We start from the raw sequence: 24,116 nt of genomic DNA, 5'->3' as shown, positions 1-24,116 counted from the left end.
TTTACTTTCTCTGTTTCCTTGGCTCTGTGTTTAGGATCTTCGTCTTGCTGAAATGTCCACCCTCGTCTCATCTCCAGCATCCTGGTCGATGGCAGCAGATTCTTATCAAGAATGTCTCGGTACATTTCTCCATTCATCCTTCCTTCAATTCTGCCAGTGCCATATGCTGAAAAACATCCCCACAACATGATGTTCCCACCTCTTAACTTCACCGCTGGTACGGTGTTTTAGGGATGATGTGCAGTGCCATTTCTCCTCCAAACATGGTGTGTGCGAAGGCATCCAAAAGAGTTCAATTTTGATCTTGAGATTCTCCCAGTGTTTTAATAGGTTTATCCAAATGTTGTGGAGCAAACTTTAAACAAACGTCAACGCGCTTTCTCTTCAGCAACAGAGTCTTGTGTAGTAAGTGTGCATAGAGGCCATGGCGGGTTGAGTGCATTACCTGCTAATTCCAGGTCTTTCTGAAGCTCTCTGTGAGCAGTCCTTGGCTCTTGGACAACTCCATTTGTCCCAGTGGTGCTCACTGGAACATTCAGAGGTTTAGAAGTACTGTACATCTGCAACCAATGCCATCAACATTAAGGTTGCAAATGCCTTGAGAGAGGTATTTGCTTGTACCGGTGATGAGATGCTTCTTGTATGATACCCTGGTAATGAGAAACCTTTTAATAGGCCATCAGATAGGAACAAACCAGCTGATATTAATTTGCACTGATAGGGAGCAGGATTGCTTTCTAAATACGGACATATTTCAGCTGGTTTCCTGGCTTCAATACTTATTCCCTGTGTCATTTCACTTTATTACACACAACTTAATTTATGGATAAACATGATACTGATACTGACACCTGGTGAAAATGTCATACCAGTAGAAACATATTTCCAGAAAAGAATGTTGACACGTTCAGCTGTACGGTCCATGTAAACACTATACATCAAACCGGTTCCAATGATTTTTTTTTAATATAGTTGGCAATCAAAGATGATTTTTTTGATTTGAATCATTATGTACAGGTCAGTATGTACAGTGGTCAAGAGCAGGAGGCTGCAGTTACACTGTATGAGTGTGCACTAGAGGGAGAAGTAGCAGACATTCGTCAATTCAAATACATAAATGAATGAATAAATCCGATGACTTATTTCACTCATTTATTCAACTCCTATCGGTATGTGTGCATAGCTCGGAAAAGGAGTTGGCGACAGACATACACTCACTCACTCAATCACTCACACACACACACACACACACTTCACTCATGCATAGAATAAATATAGACACAATATATGAACAATCCACTGCTAGGTAAGACAACAGATAGACAATAATGTGCACTGTATGATCTTCATTTAAGTCTCAAACTGAATTCACTCACACATTCATAAACAGAACTACAGCTGAACAGACACACACACACACACACACGCAACACCTCGCTAGACTCAGCCCGAGCCTCTCATGTCATCAATCGTTTTGCTTTTGACAGAAAAAAGTCATTTACTTAATCTTACTGTTCTATATTTGTGACGAACATTCTTCCTGCAGCAATAAAACTCTTATCTTTTCATTCATTTTACATTATATTTAGGGGGAGGATGCCAAATCCCAAACAGGTTGCTTTTGAAATTCTAAATACTTGTTTAATATTTAAAAGGGAATTAGTTGATTTCTGTCCCTCTTTAAAAGAAAAAAAAAATATCTTCTAAAAATTATCAAGTAACTCTCACAAAGCAAGTTCAATGTATTGTGGATCTAGTATTTGATTTCTTATATATTTTCAAATACAGCACAACTTGCATTTTGAGTTTTGGGGACTGTTTTTTTTTTTACACCATTGTCAGAGGCAACGCGACTTAGCATGACAACGTCTACAACTGTCAAAATCAACGAGTATGTAAAAGTCCACAGACCAAAATGTTTTCTCTGGTTTCAAGAAAAGTCAAATTATCACCCGTCTGTTCAGGTGACTCACAATATTGGCAGCTGCTTGTCTAGTGACTGGGGTCAGATTACACAGTTTCTGCTCACTCTCTTATACAACTTCAGTACTGGTGATTACATGGTTGCCACAGACTAGCTATGAGCTCTTATAACCGAGTCAATGGAATACATTACCAGGCTGATATTATGTAGTCTGACCTCAGCCTTAATATTCTACTTCATCACGCGTAAGTGGGAATGTTTCCTGTATCGGCTGCACGGCACCATCTGTGAGGACTGCTGGATCTTTCTACCAAAACTGATTTGATAATCTGGTTTGTAAATCAACTTCTCATGGTTTCAAATATAAAACGACTGACCACATGAGAGGCACATGAACAGCACTTGCAGCTGGAAAACACTCGGTCAGTTACAGCACTTGAGTTACAGCTCATCCAGGCGTACACACATCTAGGGCTTTGGTGCATCATGGGACAATCAGGAGTGTTATTCTTCAGCTTGGAGGAGCACAGAGCAAGTGCCAATCTGATTGATCAGTTCATATATATATATATATATTCATCTTTATAACTATAAATCCATTCAATGACCTATGTACAAAATATGGCAAAGAAAAAAATCTTTATTAAATCTATCAGCAGATGTCACTGGCTGGTCGCTGCCTCTTGTCTGTAATGTCTCCAGTGATGTGAATGTTTCATGCTTGGGGAGGGGGAGTCCACACTGGCAAACCGCAGAGTTTTTTTTGACATGGACTCATGGACCCGTTCTGCCACAGAGCAAAAGCTCAGCAGAGTCCATCCAGGGCCTCGGTTTAGTCCTATTAAGAAGGGGGTGGGAGCTCTTGTCACTGGGGTCATGTAGCGTTGACCTCCATGATGTGGTCGTCAGTGGAGGGCAGCACCAGCACCTGTCGTGCGTGGCTGTGGTTGAACACTTGTCCAGGGTTGAAGGGCTCCAGACGTGGCATTGCCACGCCTTTCTGCTGCTGGTCACCACTGCCCACAGAGTGGACGCTGCCTCTACTGCGAATACTCGCAGTGTCTGCCTGGTCGTCCAGCGTCTTGTCCAGGAGGGAAAGACTGTCATTTTCCACGCAGCTGTCTGAAGATGGCAACAAAAAAAAACCCAGATTATTTACCATCCACAGGATGAGAAGATGAACATCTTATAGTGTAATATGATAAAAAAGAAAATCCATTCTTTTTTTTGTAAAACACAACAGGTAAGCAAACCCCAATTCCAACATTATTGATGTAACTGAAAACAGAGTACTGCTTTGTGAGGGGCCAGTGGGATTTCCCACTCCATTTAAACTCATTTTACTTGTCACATTCAGTACATTTATATCATGTTAGAATAAACTGAACAAATAAACTTGTGTTAGTCCAACTAAACCCAGAGTTTAAACACACACAGTTGTCCCTCTGGAATTGTACCAAGTTCTCAAACACACCCAGATAATGTGATTAGAAGTGGAATTACTACTGCATGATTCAGTCAGACTCAAGCTAGCCTGGGCACTCTGTGCGTGTGCTAGAGTTCCCAGCTTTGACCCAGAAATAGCAGAAGAACCCAGTAAACAGAAGAATAGAGAAATTAAAATATGGCAAAATGCAGAACGGTGCATTCTTGGACTGATGAGGAGACCAAGTTCATGCTCCGTCATCTTAAGTAATTGGATATTTTGTTACATGATGTAGAAAGATGCGCAACAGCACTCGACATGCTAACAATTAGCCGCTAACTAAAGCTGTTGCAGACTGTGATGTCATAGGCCAACCACGAAAAGGCCCAATACTAACAAGCTGAAAAGGGGCCTATCACCACCTAGCCTAATGGAGACCTAAAAAAAAAAGACGACTTAAGTGTCCATGGAAACGTACTTATTCAGTTTCTTTACAGTCATACTTGTGTGTTGCAAATCATTTTAGTAATTTCACCAGTGGAATGATAACTACTTTGACAGAAGTTCAAGTCTCCATTCCTTCATTCGGAAATAAACATCAACAGAATTTGGTGGGTTTACATTTGTAGGGTCTTACCAGGGTCTGGTTGAATGGCCACGGCTGCAGTGTGAGGCAGGTACTTCAGCACTTTGATTTTGGGGAAAGGAAGGTGACCTGCGAACAGCGGCATCACCTCAATCTGCACCTTGTGTGTGGCGTTGGCCGTAATAGGCATCGACACCATCCCTGAACTCTTCCCACACACAGCCCAGTTACTGCTGCTGTCAGCCACTGTGAACACATACACATACACACAAAGTCACAATGGGCCGATGGACTGGAAAGTCAATCAGTTCTACTAGAAAATGTGGGTGTTAAGTTAAATGCATAAACTTGAATGGCAGAAGGGTGGATATTGATGAAGAAGAGATGCAACAATTCCTGAGAAACTGACAACCAAATGATCCATGCAAAAAATGACTATCTATCCAATAAGGCTGGTGAAAATCGGCTTAGTGCTTTCAGCATAATCCTGCTGACAAATACAAACAAACACACAGATATGGCTGGAAACATCTCCTTGGTGGAGGTAATGAGCCTGAGCTGCGCATCTAGTAAAAAACTGACATAACAAACATTGAGATTTTCATTTAATGTTTTTCATAGTAGTCAATTAGCCAAGTCAATAAAATGTTATTATTTGGCTCTTTTTTTTGTGACAATTTTCTTCAATAGATTATCAATTAAACAACACAACGATCAACCCTAAGTATTTCTTTCAAAGTATATATTGGTTAACTATGTTTTTTTTAGGCCATTCATGTCTACATTTGTAATTAAGAGATGATATTGGTGATATTCACGAGGAACAATCACATAATCACAAATACTTTGCGGCTCAAAAAATGTTTTTATTTGAATTTAAGTGTGTTTAAAATTCAAATATGTCTACATAAAAAGTCCTTGGAGAAAACAGACGATAAGTTCATCTGCACACATACCTTCATACATGAGTTTGGTGGTTTTAGGACCATCAGTGTCAGTCTTGCTTTCCTCTGCCAGCTCTCCCTCTGCAGGTTCAGTCAGTCGTGTTATACAAACCTCCAGTCCACAGAGGAAACCAGAGCGACAGTGTTGCTCACCAGCAGGGGGCAGGATCTCAGCTCTCACACTGTACAATGTCTGAGATAGATGATATCAAAGAGAGGGCATATTTACAGTGGGAGTGTCTCTTGTTAAGGCAATAAACTCACTATCCACATGCACTATCCTGTTTCTGTTCTGTGTAAATCCAAATGTCTTCAATAACCAGGGGATTCAGTGCAAAAGAAGATATATTTAAATGAACAGTGACTTACAGTGACTCTCTCAAACTGAAACTGGTAGTGAAAGGGTTTGAAGGAGGAGACATCTTGCTTGAGTGGAGAGAAGTTGGCAGAGAAAACACACTGGAGACAGGAAGGCAGGTCATCCTTCCACCTCACCTCCCACAAGCAGAACACACTGTGCTTATTGCACAAGAGCTGCACACGGGGCAAAACAAAGCACAACAGAAATCAGCAATGCTTGTTAGTTAACAAACTTTTTTCTAACTGTTTTCTAAACCATGCAAAACTTTCACAAGATAACACACCAACTGCTAGATTTCCAGTAGAACACCTGTCATCACATGTCAAAGCATGTGGTTGAAAGATTGTTTTGATAGATATGGTATAATATTGTTCTCTGCTTAGTACCTGCACATTAAAACTCTCACTTTGCTGTGGATATCTGAGCTCCTCACCCTTCCCCTTCTTTTCAACCCTGCTAAGGAAACAAGGGAGTTTTGTCCACTAATAAACCTAACCATTCTGTCAATGCCCAGAGGTTAATTCATTATAATAACTACCTCATATTTATTCTGAAAGTGTTCAAACACTTAAAGCTCTCTTTTGTTTTGTTGGTTTTTTTTTCTGCTCACCTGTTGGGTTTTAGCGTTAAGGGACTGCAGCTCCAGTGACGCATGCTGCTTTTCTGACAGCCTCATTTCTGCCAGCGTAAAGTTCACATCCGACACATTGTGCACGCACACCTGGATGTACTTCCTGTTGGGTGAGGTAAAAAAATACAGATCATACATGTGTATGAGTAGACAGAATGTACAGGGTAGAAAAGGTTATGTTAATATCATGAAATATCTTGTATTTTGAAGATTTTATAGTAACGTTAGACATTTCCAATGATTCCCATGGATGATTACTGCTGTTTACCTATACAAAACACTAATATAACGCGTTAATCTCTGCGATTAATACAGCCGAGATTAACGCGATAAAATAATGTAACGCAGTTAGCAAGTTTGTTTACTTCTGGTGTGCGCTGACCTGAATAAAGCTGGAAATTATCTGCACGGAATAGTCACTTGCCTGCAGTCACTCAGACAGGAGAGACAGAGATATAGTATAGCAAGAGATAGGAGCTGAAGAGGTGAGAGGTGAGGGATTGTTGGGCGGAAGGTTTAATTTTAAGTTAATTAGTTTAATTTTTTATTTTAAACCGGCAACTACCTGGGTGTCACGGCACAATGCATTAAGAATGACTGGAAGTTGCGATCATTTGCCTTGACTGTCAAAAAAAACAGATGCGCGACTAATTGCTGAGACCTGCGCAGAGGAATTCCTCGACATTACCAACAAGTGGAAAGCTAAGCGGCAAACTAACCACTCTAGGCATCAATAGTGGCCGTAATATGCTGGCAGCTGCCCGGCGACTTCCATTTGAACACCTAGCCTGTGTGACTGACTATGCTTGTGCTCACTCGCTCTCTCTCTCACACTTTTATCATGACAAATGTAAATGTCTTGAGTTTCTAAGGACATCCTCAGGTGGATTTTTTTTGTTGCGATGTTAACATGTTCTTGTTGCATACAGGATGGCAGGCATCCATGTTGAGCCTTGGTAGGCACTTGATAGGCCTAAGTCTCTTTGAAATCACATAGATCTATGTGTAGTTCTGTGAAAGATACGTCTGAAATGCACACTGTCTGATAACTCATTAATTTAGTCATTAGAAGAAAAGTGATCTTTTAGTCGCAATTAAAGTAGATTACTTCGGGTTTTTTTTTATCTATTGACAGCCCTAAATTAAATACATACAGTATGCTAAAGTGATGTCTTTTGACATATACAGAAGATACAGACCGTAGGTGAGATGGAAAGCACACCTGTTACCAGCAGAGAGCAGTGAGTGTTTGGTCTTGAAGGGGATGTAAAAGGTGAGGGCTAACAGTGTGGAGTAGATTGACCAGGGGCAGTCGATAGACATCTGTAGACAGACACAGAAAAACGAATCTTAATTATTTTGTTACTGATTAATCTGATATTTTCTTAAGAAATTCATTATCATTATTCGATGGGCTATGGCCTGAAAAAGAAAAATTAATTTGTAAGTGGGCCTTACCCTCTGGTCAATAGCGGTCATGGGCGTGTCAGGATGACTGTAGCTGCGTGGGCGATGGCGGATCTCCCCATTGGTCAGCCTCTCATTGGCAGGTCCGTCTGTCCCAGATGGGATGATGCACAAAACCTCCAGCTGGAATTCCAGAGTGTGGTAGGGAGGGGTCGGGGGCAGACTGATGCTGGTCACCTTCTCAGACGACTGAATGAAGAGGACGCTTTCACTCACCGATTCTAAACACAGCACGTCAACAGAATAACAAGTAATGAGAACTTTAAAGTCGCATATGTGCCACCAAATTATCTCTTGGAGGTCACTAAAACATAACCAACAACCATTATTTAATCGCAAGCAATGCAGTTTTCATTGCAATGTCTAAAATGTATATAAAGGAGATATAGAGTCGAACAGAAACATTAACAAGAAATGTTTTTATTGGACATATTTTTAGACTTAATGTAGTTATATATTTTAGCCACTGGGGGGACACTGTCGCCCCCCAAACTCAACCTATGAGACTGCTCCATGAAAGACAAATGAGTTTTAAAGAAATTTAAAAGAATTGAATTAATAGATTCAAATAAATGTGAACTGACCAGCGGTTGGGTCAGTGATGCGTGCGGTGCAGCTGGTGGACGGTAGGATAGGCATGGTGTCTGTGTTGCTGAGCTGCAGAGCGTCTCCTTTCTTCACAGCGTAATGACCCGTCAACAGGGTGAACTTCACCATCTGAGGCAGACCGGCTAACAGCGGCTCTGGAGGCAGAAAAACAACACACATAAGTGACAAGGAGGTAATAACAGCAGAAGAGAAATGTCCAATACAAGGTTTGTTGTCCAGCTACAATTTTTTAGCTTATCCAAGTACAGCTCCTCTTTAAAGCAACGCAAATTATTTATAAACACAACTACAGTGATCAGTCCATGAATAAAAAGCACCATCAAACTTAAAAACTGTGACCAACAAGTAAAACAGATTTGTTAAGCCTTAAATATGACCAATCATATATAAATAGCTGACCTGAGAGAGGCTCCACAGTGAGCTGGGGCTCCTGAGAATAAACTTCATATTGGACTGATGGGTAGATATGAGGCAGCACAAGCTGCACTTGACCCACAATGGCACACAGCTGACGCAATGTATATGTACCTGGTTGTCCACTCTAAGAAAGAAAACGGCAAGACAGAGCAAAGGTTGGAAGTTGTCAAATAAGAGGTAAGTTAAATGAAACACAATGTGTAAAATGCTCATTAAAGAAAAAACAGACATCTCCTCCTTAACCTATACTAATCAAAAAATATCTTTATTATTAAGGCACAAAAAGTCTCTTACTGGTGCTGTGAAGGTAATGCTGTTATTCCCGGGTTCTAATGTTACATCCTGCACTTTCAGCATCTGAGCTCCTTCCTTCATGGTAACAGCAGGCGGACTGAAACAGTTGGGCATGTCTGGTGGCGAGCTACTGTCATGACGACGCATGAGCAGGTGAGTGTTTTTACACACCACTCCTGTAGAGTTGAGAGAATTGTCTGAAGGACTCCTGTCCTGGATTTCATCCATTTCTAAAGAGGGACCCGCAGCTGAAGAGGAAGGGGGACCCGCTGACAAGTTAGCCTGGTTAAACTCTACTGTCGCTGGGTTTCTTTGCCTCTGAGTTGATTTGGACCTCCCATGAGTCCCCCCGTGATCCACGTCAAAGTGAATGCTAGCAGCTACTTGTTGTATGTGCACTGACACGGGCATCAAACATCGGAGGGTGAGCTCCACCTGCAAGACGGCACCAGAGTGTACAGAGGCTGTCGCTGGATGGAACTGTAGTCGTGTGAGTTGAGCAAAAACACCCATACTGAGAGTCACTTTTGGGGCTGTGAAGGAAGAAAATGACATTTAAGAAAAATGAGGGCTTCACAGTAATATATTCTTTCCAAATTGTTATACATCTGTTATAAAAAAAAATGAATGGACATTTATTAAACTGAATGGAAGTGACCACAGACAAAAAGTGAACATCACAGACTGACGTCACAGAATATATAGAGGATATAGTACTAATGGTGCTCTATTCTAGGTAAACATAAACATATAATAAACATGTACACTTACACTGACCTCCAGACTTGGCAGCAAAGGTCAGAAGTTCCTGACAAAAGTGCTTCCTCTCCTCGGTGGTCAGATTCACATCACCTGCCAACAAGGCACTGGTCTGCAGGTAACTGTGGTGGGTTGTAAAGGAAACCAAACACCAAAGGTGCACCAGCCCAAGAATCAGTTAGCATCTGGTTATAGTCTGCTTAAAAATAAACCAAGACGAACTCAAAATTCATTGCATTTTTCTGGTATACAAATAAAAAGCCATACAGAACAATTTTGCTGCCCAGACGATGATTATTCCCTCTAGTAATCGAGTCTCTGCAGCACAGATAAGTGGACATATTTGCCCTTAGATAGCCACTGGAAAATTATGCTGACACTGGTGCTGTAAAAGATACTCTTCAGTTCTTCCCAGCAGTTTCTGACACTCAGCAATCTGTTTCCTGGTGTGAGTGACAGGGAGGCTCCAGCCCTCCGATACATATGACTTCAGCGCTTCCTGTAAGAGGGTTTCTGCTCGCTCAGGGTCCCCCTTTCTCCTACACATACACACACACACACACACACACACACAGAAATTCATCAACTTTGATTAAAGCTAGAAAGACAAATACAAGCTCTTTTCTGGGCAACACACAATCTTTTAGGCATTTTAAAGCAATAAACACAGAGATAAAAACTAAGATGAATGCTATGCCCCATGTACATGACAATTATTATTATAATAATAATAACAATTAAATATTTGTAAATGTATAATATATTAACAACATAACATTGGACATTGAAACCACAATTTCACAATAATAAACTACATCTACTATTTGTTGAAGCATCATCACACTTCTACATTCTTTGTTTTGGCTATATGCCATTTATGATGTCTCAGCTGGACTTTTACAGCTTCATATTCATAATAAAAGTTTTAGCACACCACTCATATGAAATAAGTGTTCTATTCTGCCTTAGACATTTCTCATGGAATGTATGGGTGTTTGCAAGTACTGAATTGCTGCACTTTATAGACCTTGCTCAGCGAAAATAACCAAATAAACCCTTTCGGATGTGCACTACTTTCATGGCAATTATGACACCATTACAGTCACTGAATTGCTGTAACCTTCCTTACATGTAAAACTCAGCCAGGCTTTTCCCCACCAGTCTGGCAGACCTTAGCCGCCCAATGGCCGTGTACATCTCCATAGCAGCATGAGACAGTTCCTGCAGAAAGATGATGAAAAGGAGGCCAACAACATGGTGATGGAGGCAGAGGGTGAGGGAGAAGAGAACAACAGGGGACAGACATAATAAGATCAACTGCTTTAGAGTTTCCAGGACATCATGGCATGAATAATATTGGAATTCAAAGAATGTCCGTTAATGTCATGCTATGCTGAGTACCGACATAAAAAATAAAATGGTGGCAAGTATTTGACTTACAAGATAGTGTCTTTCAAAAGCTTCAACAGACGACAAAGCTTCTTTCAGCTTTTTGTAAGGGCTCTGCAAACTGCTGACTGTGGAGGAAGACATGAGACTTAGACATTAGAAATACACGGTTTATAATTATTCAAATTAGACTCACATAAGTGACATTTAAAAGGCAAACCAAACCCTAATGGCACTCACACACACAGACTGCTGCATTGCTGTGCGTCTGCTGTTACAAGCTGCATTTAATCTGCATAAACTAACAGTGTATACATATTTTCCACCAGAACTGGACTTTGAATCATATAAAGGTTTTAAAGAGGCCATAGCCCGGAAGTGCCAATAACGCTGCGTTTGGGTGTGTATCTGCTATCATTACCTCGTCTATGAAGCGCTACAGGCTAAGCTACACGCGTTCGCTCGTGTTTCATTTGCATGTATGTGTGTTTATCATCTTGGTAACCACAACGTTATCCAAGCTACAGGTGTCTTTGCGATGGAGGTGGTTCACTTGTCACAGTGTCTTCTGACTCTGGGTCAGACTCCGGATCAAATGCGTAAGGGATTACGGCGAGGGGTCATGACGACGGCATTACTTAATTTTGATAATTAAGCGGTGCATCCGCCTTTCCAGAGGGGAGCTGCGGGTCTGAGAGCTGACGTGCCAATTGCGTCACTTCAAGGTAACTGGTCAATCACAAGACAGTGGGAGAGCTCTCATTTGGCTTGCCAATCACAAGACAGTCCGTGTTCTGCGGGTGTGGTTTTGGTCTGAAACAGCGCGGGTGACGAGAGCGTCAGTGATGAGACATTTACATCGGCTCGTTTGCGGCGACTAGGAGGATTTTGACCATAAAAATTACATCATGTTTGTAAGTACACCTCCACTATCTCACTTATATGCGAGATAGTACCATGCGATGGCCTCTTTAAGTGGTAATCTCAGTTGAAGTTCAACCTTAGTTGAAAAAACTAAATGAATGGAATGGCAACAATTGGTGTGCCGACAAGTTCTGCTTGTCAGAGTGAATGAGCTAAACTGCTAATCAGAGCTAAATCAGGGCTAAGTAAGGCCATCATTGTGGGAAACAGTGTTAACAACTACAGGCTACAGACAATTACATATGGCTGACCCTCACATTGGTCCACCAGGGCACCATATTACAACAAAGACTGGGAACATTTGGGAGTACTTGTTTACTTCCAAATAGATTGTGAGCACCATCAAACATGTTTTCTTGTAACGAGAGAATCTTGAAACTCACCAGTCTCAGGTCTCTCATCTCCCAGTCCAGCCAGTAGATCTACTGTCCTGTTCAGGTCCTCAGATGTGGGTCCCTTCTCTGACACCAGGCCACAGAGTTCCCCAAGGGACTTCAGCTGACACACAAGGGGAAAAACCATTTTATAAAATATTTAGTACTTGCTCTTATAATGAATAAATGAATGAAAAATTAACACATTTTTAACAAACATCCTCAGTCAAAGTTAACGTCATTAATTACAAATTAATGACCAAAATGGTAAATGGTAAGATCATATTATCAAACTAACAGTGTGAGGCAAGAAGATGATGAAACATGTCTCAAATTAACCTGCTGTCTAGAATGACACAGTCTGGAAGCCACAAGAGTCAAGGGAGGAATAGCTTCATATGAATAAATATTTTGATACCTTGTCAGTTGCGTATGCCCAGAGTCCAACAGTATGGGAGCAGTTTGAAGCTAACTGGGCCTGATCACAACAGCCCTCAATCCTGTGCAAAACCTCCAAGCAGCTGAGGAACACCCAGCAGTCCAGTGCCCCCTCCAGCACAGACACCTTGGCAACAAAAAAGTGCAACAGCATCCAGTTTAATATGGAATGACATTTTCAGGTCAAGACCTCAAACTGGACTCTTAACACTGTTAATAAAGTAAGTACTGTGAATATTTTGCATATCTCTCCCACACATGCATGTATATATGTAATAAAGGTAGGTTTCAATTTACTTCAAGCAGGCGTAGCTCCTGGACACAGTTGTGCAGCAGGTCCAGTGCTCTCTGTGTGACCTCCCAGGGCCTCTGGAGAAAGATGAGTAAGGTGCATTGGCGGGAAAAGAGGTAGCTCCTTAAATCCAACAAGCTGGCCTCCCCTCGCTGGATCCCATCCCTCTTCTCCATGTCGATGGGCCGCCGAAGTAGCAAGCCACTCCAGTTACGCACCGGAGCACAGAATGAGCCGAGCCAGTTAGCTGTATCTGTGGATAGATACACAACAAGTCAGACCATGTATGCAAAAAAATCCTCACTTTAATGTTACTGTAATGGACTGCTATGGGAAACCAACCACAGAAGTGGATACATACCTCCTGCTCCAAAGTTGAGAACATATTGGGTAAAAAGAGCATCAAGTTCATCATACTGGACCAAAGCATCTTCAAACTGCTGCAACATCTCGAAAACAAAGGCCAGCTCTTCCTGCGCATACACAAACACAGTACAAGACAACATCAGATATTAATGTGTGGATTCTGATTTTGTTAGGATTATGGGAATCCAAATCAAAGTGTGCAAGTCCATTCTTGTTCTCCCAAGGCTTATACCTGGACCATGAAGTATTCACAGAAGCTCCAGCCAGGCTGGGTGCGCTTCTCTCGGAGAGTTCGCATGTCATCTTCAAAGCGGCCGAGGTTCTTGGTGAAGGACATGAGGAGGAGAGTTCGCAGTTTGAGTAATAAAGAATTCCAGGATTCCTGAGACCGAGATGAGTCCTTGAGAGGATCGGACAGCACCACACACCTGCACCAAAGAAGAAAAGGCATCATTTACACAGAAAAGGTTTATTCAACATAGTTTCTGATATTCAGCTAATACTATATATTCTGCTGTGATAAAGGAGGTAATAAATAAATGTTGTAATTTTGAAAATCTTAAATATTTTTTAGACATTTTCTATTTTATTAATTCTTTATTTGTCCGACTAATCCAAATATTCAAATTCTAGAAGGAAACAATTGCATTCAAGAAGCAAAAAAACTGAGAATATTAACCTTGTTTTGATCATTTACAGGATTATTAGATTTGTGATTATACATATATACATTTATGTTAGTGTCGCATATGATAATAAATAACACTGTAAAAGAGGAGAACAACCACAACCACTACCACTATCTACAATTACTGTGGCCACAGCAGGAAGTGGGGACTGACCAACCTGTTTAAGGAAGTCAGACCACCACTTTTGATGTCTTCTGTCAATTTTAATTCAATACACTTTTTCTGCAGATTCTCTTCACCTGTCGTTCTGTTTGTTGCAAAAATCACTCCGGATCTTGTCCACAATGGATGACCGAGGCAGGATGTTGGTCTTGTTCTTTTTCTTCGTATCATTGGTCTCCACAACAATGATGACCCAGTCTGGTGAGCTGTGGGACCGCAGGCTGTTCTGCCAGCGCATCATGTCCTCCTTTACTGTGCTCTTATACACCTCTGTATCCTGCAAGCCAACAAAAAGAACATTTAAATGAAATGTACCTCTTAAAAAAATTAACATGTCTCTCAATAAACGTTTTAGGTATACAATGATAATTGTGGTTTAAACTGTCAGGAATGGAATGTCATTTTGAACTTATTGTGCATTATTGTGTAACTTCATCTTTACACCTTTAAGAGATAATGGGCATATCATTTCTGTCCCCTTCCTCGGTTTATACATTTTATAGTTGTTTTATAGTTGGTTGCTAGAGTTTAATGCAGAGGTTACATATGAATTATTTAAAAAAGGGTAAGTGAGTCTAGTTGGTACAATAATCTTTAGGAAATGTCATAATAATGACAGTACTTCCTTAATCTGACCATCAGCTCGGTCAGCAGCAGCAGCAGGTTCCTGCTTCCTATCTCATTTTTCTCCTCTCTGCTTTTAAAACGTAAACTTCCACAATCGATAATGCAAGGATATTTGCATTCTACGTTCCCTTTATTAACACAAAGCAAACATTTTTCATGACAAAAACTGACCTCCTAAAAACACAGAGTCAACATTATCTTAACTCAATGAACTTGCATATCTTGAAATTTTGCATACCTGTGGCCTATTTTACCCGATACAAAAACACAAACACCAATCTATTCTAAGAAGGTAGAAAAGCAGGCTTTACCTATCCTACAAATACTAAACATTGGACTAAATACACTTGATCAAGACTCTTTTCTTGCAGCTTCCAAAGGTAAGTTTTTTATTTTTGCATTTTAATCATGCTCTACTCGGAATCCTATAAGAACTAGTTGCAGTGTCAGCAACTGAGCAGCGCCCAGGGACCAACACCAGATTGAACATCAGTGCCTTAGTCAGGGACACTGACAGGAGCATTACACTAAAAAATGTTTGGATAGTAGGAGGCAATTGGAGCACCCGCAGAAATCCCACACATACACAAAGCGAATATGCAAACTGAAAAGAGAAAGGACCTGGGATGGACTCGGGTTCAAACCCGATACATTCCTGCAGTGAAGCAACAGTGCTTAGCAGAGCAACTTCCCAATTTTCATATAGTTGCCAAAAATTTAAGAAACCAGTAATAAGCTGACTCAATTCTTCTCTGCGTTCCTACTGTACAGTATATGTTTTAATCAACATTCTCTATGATTTGTCTTCAAATTTGAGGCGTCTTAGCTTAACAGTTAAGCAACACAGTTAAGTGACTGACATTAAAAGCAAACAGAGCAGTCGTCTTTGTTAGATAGCAGTAAGCAGTTATGACAAGAATGCCATTCTGTCAAACAATAACACACTAAAGCTGTATTTTGGCTTCATGTCTGTAGCTGCCATAAGCATTCCTCCTTCCTACATCGCCTAATGAAAGAGGGTATAGGGGTATAATGCAACCCTGTTCCTTAACAATGTATGATAAACATGCACAACTGTGTTGCTGAAAAACTGAGGCATCAACAGTCATCAGAGAATGCATTAATGCCTTTTATTCCATCTGATCAAGTGGGATGGCTGTGAAGCTTTGAGTTGCCTTACAGGTGGCCTCCTTTATGTCTCAACATAGGCTGACATTGCACAATGCAAAACCTCAGTGCTGTGTGTATGTATGCGTGTGTGTGTGTGCGTGTCTGTGTGTGCGTGTGCGCTGTGACTCACACAGCAGTCAGTCCAGTAGATATGGAGGAAAGGGAAGGTGAGGAGAGCCTTGTTGCCCTCCTTGGGGAGGAGCTCCTCTTTAAACTGGACAAAATTAGCTTCAAGGTGGATCATTTTTGGGGCACGGCCATACGTCCTGTACAGAAAATGAATCAATTTACATGAGTTATAGGATTAATGCAGTTTAATACTCAAATAAACATGAAACTGACCTGAGGCTGAACTGAGGCTGCTTTAAAATTGTATAAGCAAGCTCTGGTTTATTGCTATAATCTTCTTTACCAATGTTGTCCTTGATCAAATCCAACTACTACAGACAGGACAGTGCTATTAATCAGGGTATTACACGAGACAAACTTTTGCAGTATTTCCAATTTCCATTTCCATTACATCCCTTGTTTCTGTGAAACGATATCAGCTGCTATGTTTTCCAGCTGTCTCTGCAAAACAGTGGCAATAACCTTTAGTACAAGAACCCCCTGCTGCTGTGTTCATTACAATATAGAACAAAACAGTGCACAAATGCATTTAGCCTGGTCAAGGTCAACAATCTCAAAAACTCTGATAGTCATCACTGGTGACCTTCATCATTCATTCATTCATTCATTCATTCGTTCATTCGTTCAAGTTTTTATGGCACTCATACAGTAAGTAATAACCTTACATGGAATATCAATGTACACACAACAAAACCCAACAGGACTTCCCGTTTCAGTTCATAAAATTCAAGGTGAGGCAATACCTCCTCTTCCATTTTTATTTAACCATCATAAAAACATCCTAACATTATGCATGGCGACATGTCACAACAATATGAATGAGAATAAGTCATCCAGAATCACAGGCACTCCCACCCCAAGATTAAATGTCTCTATGAGAAAGTAAATGGGAGAGTAAAGTGATGCACATCTCTGACCTGGTGCACTTCAACTATTAAAACTCCAAACTATAAAAGTCAATGAAGAGTTTTATATACATCTACATTCCGCACTCACTGCTGCCTAATAAATGTCAATAAATGATTCATGGATGTAATGTTTTGCATTTACTATGGTGGCTATGGTGACTATGTAAAAGGTAAAAAAAAATATGAATAATGATGTTAAACCCTGGATCACACTTTAGAAAAACAAACCGACATTAAAGCTGTTCTGCATAACTTTTAAATATAAACAAAGGTCCTTCACATTCAAACCACTGTAAAAATGAGTTCACACAAAGCTGATTAAGCCAATCTGTTTTTATCAGTAGCACACTGATAAAGTGAGCTAGCAAGATGGCAGCGAATGGTTGGAATATTTACCTAGAGTTGTCTAGGCTCACCTGAGCATTGATAAATGTTACTGCCCACCTCTTTGGACGAAAAGTTTCCTCCTAACCCTCATAGTCCTGAATTGTGCAGACAGCCTCTATGTGTGTGTGCGTGCCACAAAGCAGCAGCATGTTTTCAAGCTTTAGACCCCAACTGCTGAGAAGCTATCACAACAACACGTTTAGTGTCTTTGATTCACTGCTTGTTCTATACACTACACGTTGGGGGAGTAGTGACATATCGGACAGGCGTTACACGCTGGAGCTTTAATGTGTAAGAGAAAAAGGTTCAAGCTTATGAAATGTATAACAGAAATGACAGGAACTCTCCGATGTAGTGCCGACAACAAAAAAATAACAAGCCTCACAATGATATTTAATACCAATTTTTTTTTCCCAAAATGCAGTACTCACCTCCTCCATTCCATTGGCTCCCTGGGAAGTTGTTGGGCCAATGATGTATAGAGAGATGTAAACAAGCCCTGGTCTCCAGCACCTGAGGGAGGACACCAAACAACTAAGGTCACAACTGGAGCCATCACTTGCACTGACTTCAATGCAATGCTTCAGGGTGAAAAAACTTTACAATTTATAACAACTGTAATAGTAAATAAAAATGTATAGGAAACTGGCAAAACATTTAGTAAAATATAAAACACAAAGGCAGATTTCAATTTAGGATTTCCTGTAAAATTTGTAAAAAAAACAAGTCCTTTGCACTCACTTACATGTTGATGATTCCTAACTCAACATAGATGTGTTTCAAAGCAACAGTGATCTTAGAGGGATTTACTGCATGGCATCACTGGGCAAATAAACTCACTCACTCATCTTCTACCACTTTATTCTCCACATGAGAGTCGCTGGTGCGCTGGTGCCAATCCCAGCTGACATAGGGCAAAAGGTGGGGTACACCCTAGACAGGTCGCCAGTCCCTCACAGGGCCACACGGAGACAAACAACCATTCACTTTCACATTCACACCTACAGTCAATTTAGAGTCCAATTGCCTAATCCCAAAATCTGCATGTTTTTGGACTGTGGGAGGAAACCAGAGCACCTGGAGAAAACCCACACACACACACACAGGAGAACACGCAAACTCAATGCAGAAAGGCCCATGTTCTGACTGTGGGTAGATAAACTGTATCAGGAAATGTGTTAGAGCACAGCAAGCAACCTGAGTCCAGAGCTTGTATGTGTCAATGCCCTGTACTGCTCTCTGGCTCCTCATCTGCTCTGTTATGTTGAATGACCTGGTACATAGCGTATGTGTCAGGGATTTGCAGCATGTACACATTTATTCTTTTCTTTAACTATGTATAGTTCATTAATTTACTGGCAGGTGTGTGCTATAAACATGATTGGATATTAGCTTTATATAGCTTATTTCACAAGCTCATCAGAGTCAGTCCATCTTGTGTACCAGGTGGCGGTAAGCGGATAGGTTGGCCACAGCAAGACCACACCGGACACTTTATTACCTGCACATGATACCTTTAAAAAGTGGCCACCGAGTATACACCCGAAATAAGACAACAAATAATGCCCTCAGGAAGCAACCTGTGACTTTGAATGTACCAAAACTGGTTTAACATCACACATATAATTTCCTTTCATATTCTGACTACCACGTTCTAAGATCCTCGCCTATACTGGATCCGTGAAAACCTTTCTGTCCTAAAAATGGAGCAGTCCGCGTCGTGAGGTGAAGCTGTCACCCAGTACACGAGTAGCCTCCTAAAATAACCTCTCTCTAACAAGCCTCTTATAGACGCCAGGGGATTTGTGAATGGAAAACCGATCCCACCGCAACGAATATCTTGTGGTGACTGCTGTTGGAAACGGTGACTGTCCAGTGGGGAACGAGGTGAAATAATTCACACAACTGCAGCAACTAGTCATGACGTTATGTCGTTAGCTCGGCCTGTTGATTAATAAAGCCACTAGCTAACTGTGAGCAACGCCGCTTTTCATTTAAACTACATAGACAGCGATTAAGTATGAGCATGTGCAATCATTACGGCAGTGACAAGTGGAATCTCAGCGACAAATCGATAAACACACACGCAATGCACTCAGGCTGGTTAATAAAGGTGATCCTGGTAGCTTAGCTTAAACGAGCTAATGACTGTAGCTAACAGGCTAACTGTCAAGACCAGAAAAAATAAGACGGAACGTCTCCTTTTCAAAAACACTCACATGTCACAATCGGCTTGTTTTCCATAGTATAGATGATTGGTTTTTCCTCTTGGACCTCCATGTGTGTTAGCGGTAGGACTCCATGAAAATGACATTCAAACAGAGCTTTATTATTAGTAAGTGCTTATGTGTGCAGTTGTGTTGAATCGATGGGGCCTATGTCCCCACTGCACTTCCGGGAAGTGCGTAAAATTTGCGTCATTAAAGGGCCGACCTGTGCTTTTTTTAAACGAGACGTTTAATTTGAGTAAAAAAAAAATGTAAAAAAGAAAATCTCAATTACAAGTCCTATAAAAGTGTGCATGGATCAAGAAAAATCTATGTATTCAAATATTTATAAAATAAATGTACCTAATTAAAGTCCCATTCAGCAACAAAACCACTCACAAGACAAAGTGTAAACACAAATTATTGCGTTTTATTTTCTTTGTGCGTCAACAAATTTCATAAAAAATATTTGTACATCATCTCTATTTGCAATACGGGCCGTTTTCGTTGTTGATGATATACATTTTCTCTACACTTTTGGTACAATGCTGCCATCTAGTGAGACATAGTTGTGTTACATATTATGTGACTGAGATGTTTTTTCAACATTCATCCATCCATCTTCTACCGCTTCATCCTCCACGTGAGGGTTGTGGTGTGTGTTGTTGCCAAATCCAGCTGACATAGGGCAAAAGGTGGGGTACACCCTGGACAGGGCCACATACAGACAAACAACCATCCACTCTCACACTTACGGTCAATTCAGAGTGTCCAATTTGCCCAATACCAAAATCTGCATGTTTTTTGATTGTGGGGGGGAACTGGAGAACACAAAGAAAACCGTTTTTTCATCATGTTAATAATAATTCATGTTTTTCTGCTCTTCATTGTGCAGCTCCATTCCCCTTTTTTTCTTCTTCACCCTTTTCACTCCCCTCTTCAGATTTTCTTTCTCTAAATTTCTCATCTGTCTTGTCTTCAGATTCAATCTCAGCTCCATCTCCTTTCCCAGGCCTTTCGTCTTTTTCTTGGTTTTTGTCTCCATCCATCCCTTTTTCATTTTCCTGGTCATGCTGGTCCTTCAGAGCAGATTTATCTACCTCAATCGTCCTCTCAACATCTTCTTTTGTGCTTTTAGTGCTCTCTCCATCTCCCTCCTTGGTAATATCATTACTATTTTCTCCCTGTCCTACTTTTTTCACCTTTGCATCAGAACCCTCCTCTTCCTCACCCTCTGCCTCTTCTCTCTCCCATTGAACCTCTCCTCCAACTCCCTCACCTCTTCCATCTGCAGTCTCTCCTTCCCCATCTTCTGGTAGCTGAGTTTTCAGGGTTGCAGCCTCACACTCCAGCTGCTCTACCCTGGCCTGCATCTTGCGATTGCTCGACTCTAGTTCCATCATAAGTCGAGCTAGTTTTGTTTGCAAGACCTCCAGGTTGGTCTCAAGCCTTTTTATCTTGGTTTCGACTTTCTCTTCCTCCTTTGGCTCTCCCTCCCCACTCTCCTCTAACATTCCCATCTTGATGAGGATCTGCCTGCCTTTCTCCTCCAGGTGATGTTTGGCGGCAGGGAACTCAGATAATACATCTGTGAGATCTTCTTTAGACAAGCTAAACAGGTCAGAGTGGCCAATGCTTCGAATATTAGCAGTGCGACGATTGCCAGACCTGTTACCTAAAAAAGAAAGTGTAGCTGTTTAATTACATCAGTATTCTAAATATTATCACTAAATATATTCTCAGCAATTAAACACTCTCCTCTGAGTTTATTTACCTACATAAATGTGTATGTTGTTGAAATATGTGCAAAGTATACTGTATTGTACTTGCTACTTGAGTTACCTTTGATGTTGAGGATACTAATTTCCCCAAAGAAATTCCCATCACTCAGCACAGCAAACTCTGTGACCCCATCATCTGCCACAACTGCTAGTTTTCCCTCTTTGATGATATACATTTCATGGCCCACATCTCCTTTCCTGCAGACATACTCCCCAGGACTAAATACCTGCAAGAGAGACACAAGAAACATTTTCATCCTGAAACAATTCTTTCTGGTGAAAACTTGTGATGTACCAGCAAGGCAACATGGCCGAATTTAGGTGAATTCTCCCAATGTCTGCCATATGACCTTCTTTCCCTGACCTGAGGTGTTAGCTTAAGCACCAGCTCCTCCAGCAAACTTTTCTCACAGTTCTGGAAGATGGTGACTTTGGAGAGTATGGGTAGGTGGACACTGACAGCGATCTCTGTCCTCAGGTGTAAGGGCAGCTGTTCCAGGATTTCATTCTCTCGCATGATCTTCTTGTTGATGTGAAGGTGCTGGTACCAGTCATCAATTCGCTGCCGAAGCTCCTTACTAATGTGATGGCTACGTAAGTATGCCTTCACCTAAATGAAAAAAGAAAATGTTTATTTTCTACAATTGTGAGTACAACTGGTATGAAATCAAACATTAAGGCATATGAAATTCATCTTTTAGTTTATTTTGTCTAATATTACAAGAGGATTTGATAGCTTTCCAACTTACCAGCTCATGGTTTGGAAAAAAGACATTGTCACGGTCTCTTAAGCTTGAGATGACATTCCCAACATTCCCAACAATGGATGCAAATACTAGCACAGCAATGAGCAAGTCTGCAATCATAAACAACTGCTCCTCTGCCCTTTTTGGTAGGGGGGTGTCCCCTACGGTGGTGAAAATCTGGGCAGAAAACCAGAAGCAGTAAAAGTACTGACGGCGCATGGAGGCAAACACTGGGTTGGTGATGTTTGGATAGACCCAACGATCACTTCCAAAGCCGATGTAGTTGGAGAGTGCAAAGTAAAGACAGGCATTCCAATGGATCAACACAAAGATGTAGATCATGAGCTTGGTGATGCGAAAAGTGTTGGGGTATGAGGTTCTTGTCTCCATTCGGTCCAAGGCCTCACTAAGCCGTGGCAAACGCAGAAGGCGATTGATCCTCACCAATGGAGTTTGGATGCCAAAGACAAAGTAGAAGAAGTCAGTTGGGAGCAGGGAAACTAGGTCTCTTAAGAAATGTTTAGAGTGCAGGTAGTGCTTCTTCAGTTGACTTAGATCTTTGATCAGGATGCCCTGTTCCAAGTAACCTGGAGAAGGAAGTGCAAAGCTTAAAAAAGTGCACTTCATAATTTTAAATCGGCTTGAACTTTATCGTCTTTTCTTTCATAACTGTTGTGAGTGAAGTTAAAGTTTATAGAGTTGTGTTCCATTTCAGACACTCAATTAAACCAACAACATTTTTTTGTTTTTACCTGTGTGAACAGTGATGATCATGTCAAGCAAATACATGAGGTCTGACAGATAGTCCAGTGTAAGCCACACAGGCAGGTAGCTCAGTGCAATAGTAGTGAAACATGTCCTGAGAAAACAGAAAGACAGCGTCTCAAGGAAAATTGTATTATTTCAAGTAAAATGGTAATTATATACATTATATAATATTATATGTGTGTGTGTCAAGTAAATATATAAATACATATACATACTGTATATATGTATATATATATATATATATATACACAGTATATCTACTGTACCCACTGTACATATGTACACACAATACACACAATATATTTCATGGTTGTACCTCAAAATGATAATCACCCAGTTGTAGACAATTGGGAGGATCATGACCTGTAGCCACACATAATAAAATTGTTCTGCGGGATCAACCACCCAGTCTTTCCAACTGAAAAGAAAATGATGAAAGAAAGGACACAGAAATGAAAAGAACATTTGATTTTGCACATCCACATTTGTCTCAGTGGGATAAACTAAGTGAATGTTTTTACATCTCTCATTATAAAAACTGTGGTATCAAAACTGTGTAGTAAACATTTATTTGAATATTTCCTTTGATTTAAGTCAAAAGTAATGAACGTTGTGCAAATTGTGAAAATTCAAAGTATGTGTGTGTGTCATTTTTTTTAGCTGAACTACAAACATTAATTTGAAGATTGAAATCGGTCCATACACCAAACCTCAGGAGTTCATTACTCACTTGATTCTCTTCAGATCCAGAATGATATTACGCCTGCCTTCATCCTTGGCCCCATCTTCTCCTTCCTCATTAGCTTTCTGTCCCCGATGCCACCTGAGGAGTCTCTGCCATTGGTTACCTTTTACATGAACATCACCTGTTTTATCCATTTTCCAAAGTTTAGCACATATTTCTTTGCTCTTAACCTTGCTACCCTCTGCATGAGCGTCACAATTTCTCAGTCAATAAATCAAACAAACTGGATGAGTTGCATTAGGCAGGCAGCACTGTGTGGTTCACCTCACAACAAACCGGGTCTATCTGTACACTGCCTGGTGACACTGGTCTCTATGGAAGGAAAGCACAACAGTCATCATGTGTCCTCTGGGAATGCTTCTAATCCTCTAGAAAACCAGAGGTCTTATCATTAAAATATAGAGCACAAGCAATAGATATGTGTCTTTATATGTCACTCTCAAGAAAAAATAAAGTTTACTACATGTACATAACAATTTAGTTAACATAAAACCGACGTAGGGAAACCAGTAGCACAAAAACTAATTCTGTATTTCTTTATTTCTAAAATTCCAAAAGCAACCAAAACACAGAGTGAGGATGCAGTTCCCAGTTGC

The 24,116-nt window shown here is 40.7% G+C and overlaps 2 protein-coding genes across 3 annotated transcripts; both read right to left on the bottom strand.

Moving 5' to 3' along the window:
- Positions 1–1,500: 1,500 nt before the first annotated feature.
- On the bottom strand, positions 1,501–19,653 carry trappc10 (trafficking protein particle complex subunit 10). Of its 2 annotated transcripts, none has more exons than XM_058622309.1 (23): positions 19,493–19,653; positions 17,705–17,786; positions 15,980–16,115; positions 14,130–14,329; positions 13,434–13,629; positions 13,197–13,308; positions 12,841–13,088; positions 12,524–12,670; positions 12,115–12,229; positions 10,859–10,935; positions 10,548–10,639; positions 9,817–9,957; positions 9,431–9,540; positions 8,660–9,192; positions 8,348–8,489; positions 7,924–8,082; positions 7,331–7,560; positions 7,095–7,195; positions 5,852–5,975; positions 5,250–5,414; positions 4,893–5,073; positions 3,988–4,182; positions 1,501–3,046 (listed from the first exon to the last, which is right to left on the bottom strand). In XM_058622309.1, the coding sequence occupies exons 1-23, from the start codon at positions 19,551–19,553 to the stop codon at positions 2,799–2,801; spliced, it is 3,795 nt and encodes a 1,264-aa protein (XP_058478292.1). In that variant the 5' UTR covers positions 19,554–19,653; the 3' UTR covers positions 1,501–2,798. The 2 variants fall into 2 exon arrangements, with proteins under 2 accessions (XP_058478292.1, XP_058478293.1); XM_058622310.1 differs by having other exon boundaries at positions 9,437–9,540.
- A 237-nt stretch (positions 19,654–19,890) lies between these two features.
- On the bottom strand, positions 19,891–24,017 carry cnga4 (cyclic nucleotide gated channel subunit alpha 4). The gene is made up of 7 exons (XM_058614671.1): positions 23,506–24,017; positions 23,092–23,193; positions 22,760–22,866; positions 22,011–22,594; positions 21,626–21,871; positions 21,323–21,488; positions 19,891–21,155 (listed from the first exon to the last, which is right to left on the bottom strand). Exons 1-7 carry the CDS (start codon positions 23,652–23,654, stop codon positions 20,365–20,367), a joined length of 2,145 nt encoding a protein of 714 aa, XP_058470654.1. The 5' UTR covers positions 23,655–24,017; the 3' UTR covers positions 19,891–20,364.
- Positions 24,018–24,116: the final 99 nt, after the last annotated feature.

This window comes from Solea solea, chromosome 2 (assembly GCF_958295425.1).
Source record: "Solea solea chromosome 2, fSolSol10.1, whole genome shotgun sequence".
Lineage (NCBI taxonomy): Eukaryota > Metazoa > Chordata > Actinopteri > Pleuronectiformes > Soleidae > Solea > Solea solea.
This window is presented reverse-complemented; position numbering and strand designations above follow the sequence as displayed.

Coding starts and splice junctions, on each gene's coding strand:
- trappc10 (XM_058622309.1), bottom strand. CDS start 19,553: ATGGAGGTCCAAGAGGAAAAACCAATCATCTATACTATGGAAAACAAG. Junction 5,976..7,094: donor CTGCTCTCTGCTGGTAACAG/GTGTGCTTTCCA, acceptor CTCACCCAACAG/GAAGTACATCCAGGTGTGCG. Junction 4,183..4,892: donor CACCAAACTCATGTATGAAG/GTATGTGTGCAG, acceptor ATGTGTTCACAG/TGGCTGACAGCAGCAGTAAC.
- cnga4 (XM_058614671.1), bottom strand. CDS start 23,654: ATGGATAAAACAGGTGATGTTCATGTAAAAGGTAACCAATGGCAGAGA. Junction 21,872..22,010: donor TTTTTCCAAACCATGAGCTG/GTAAGTTGGAAA, acceptor TTTTTCATTTAG/GTGAAGGCATACTTACGTAG. Junction 21,156..21,322: donor TAGTATCCTCAACATCAAAG/GTAACTCAAGTA, acceptor TTTCTTTTTTAG/GTAACAGGTCTGGCAATCGT.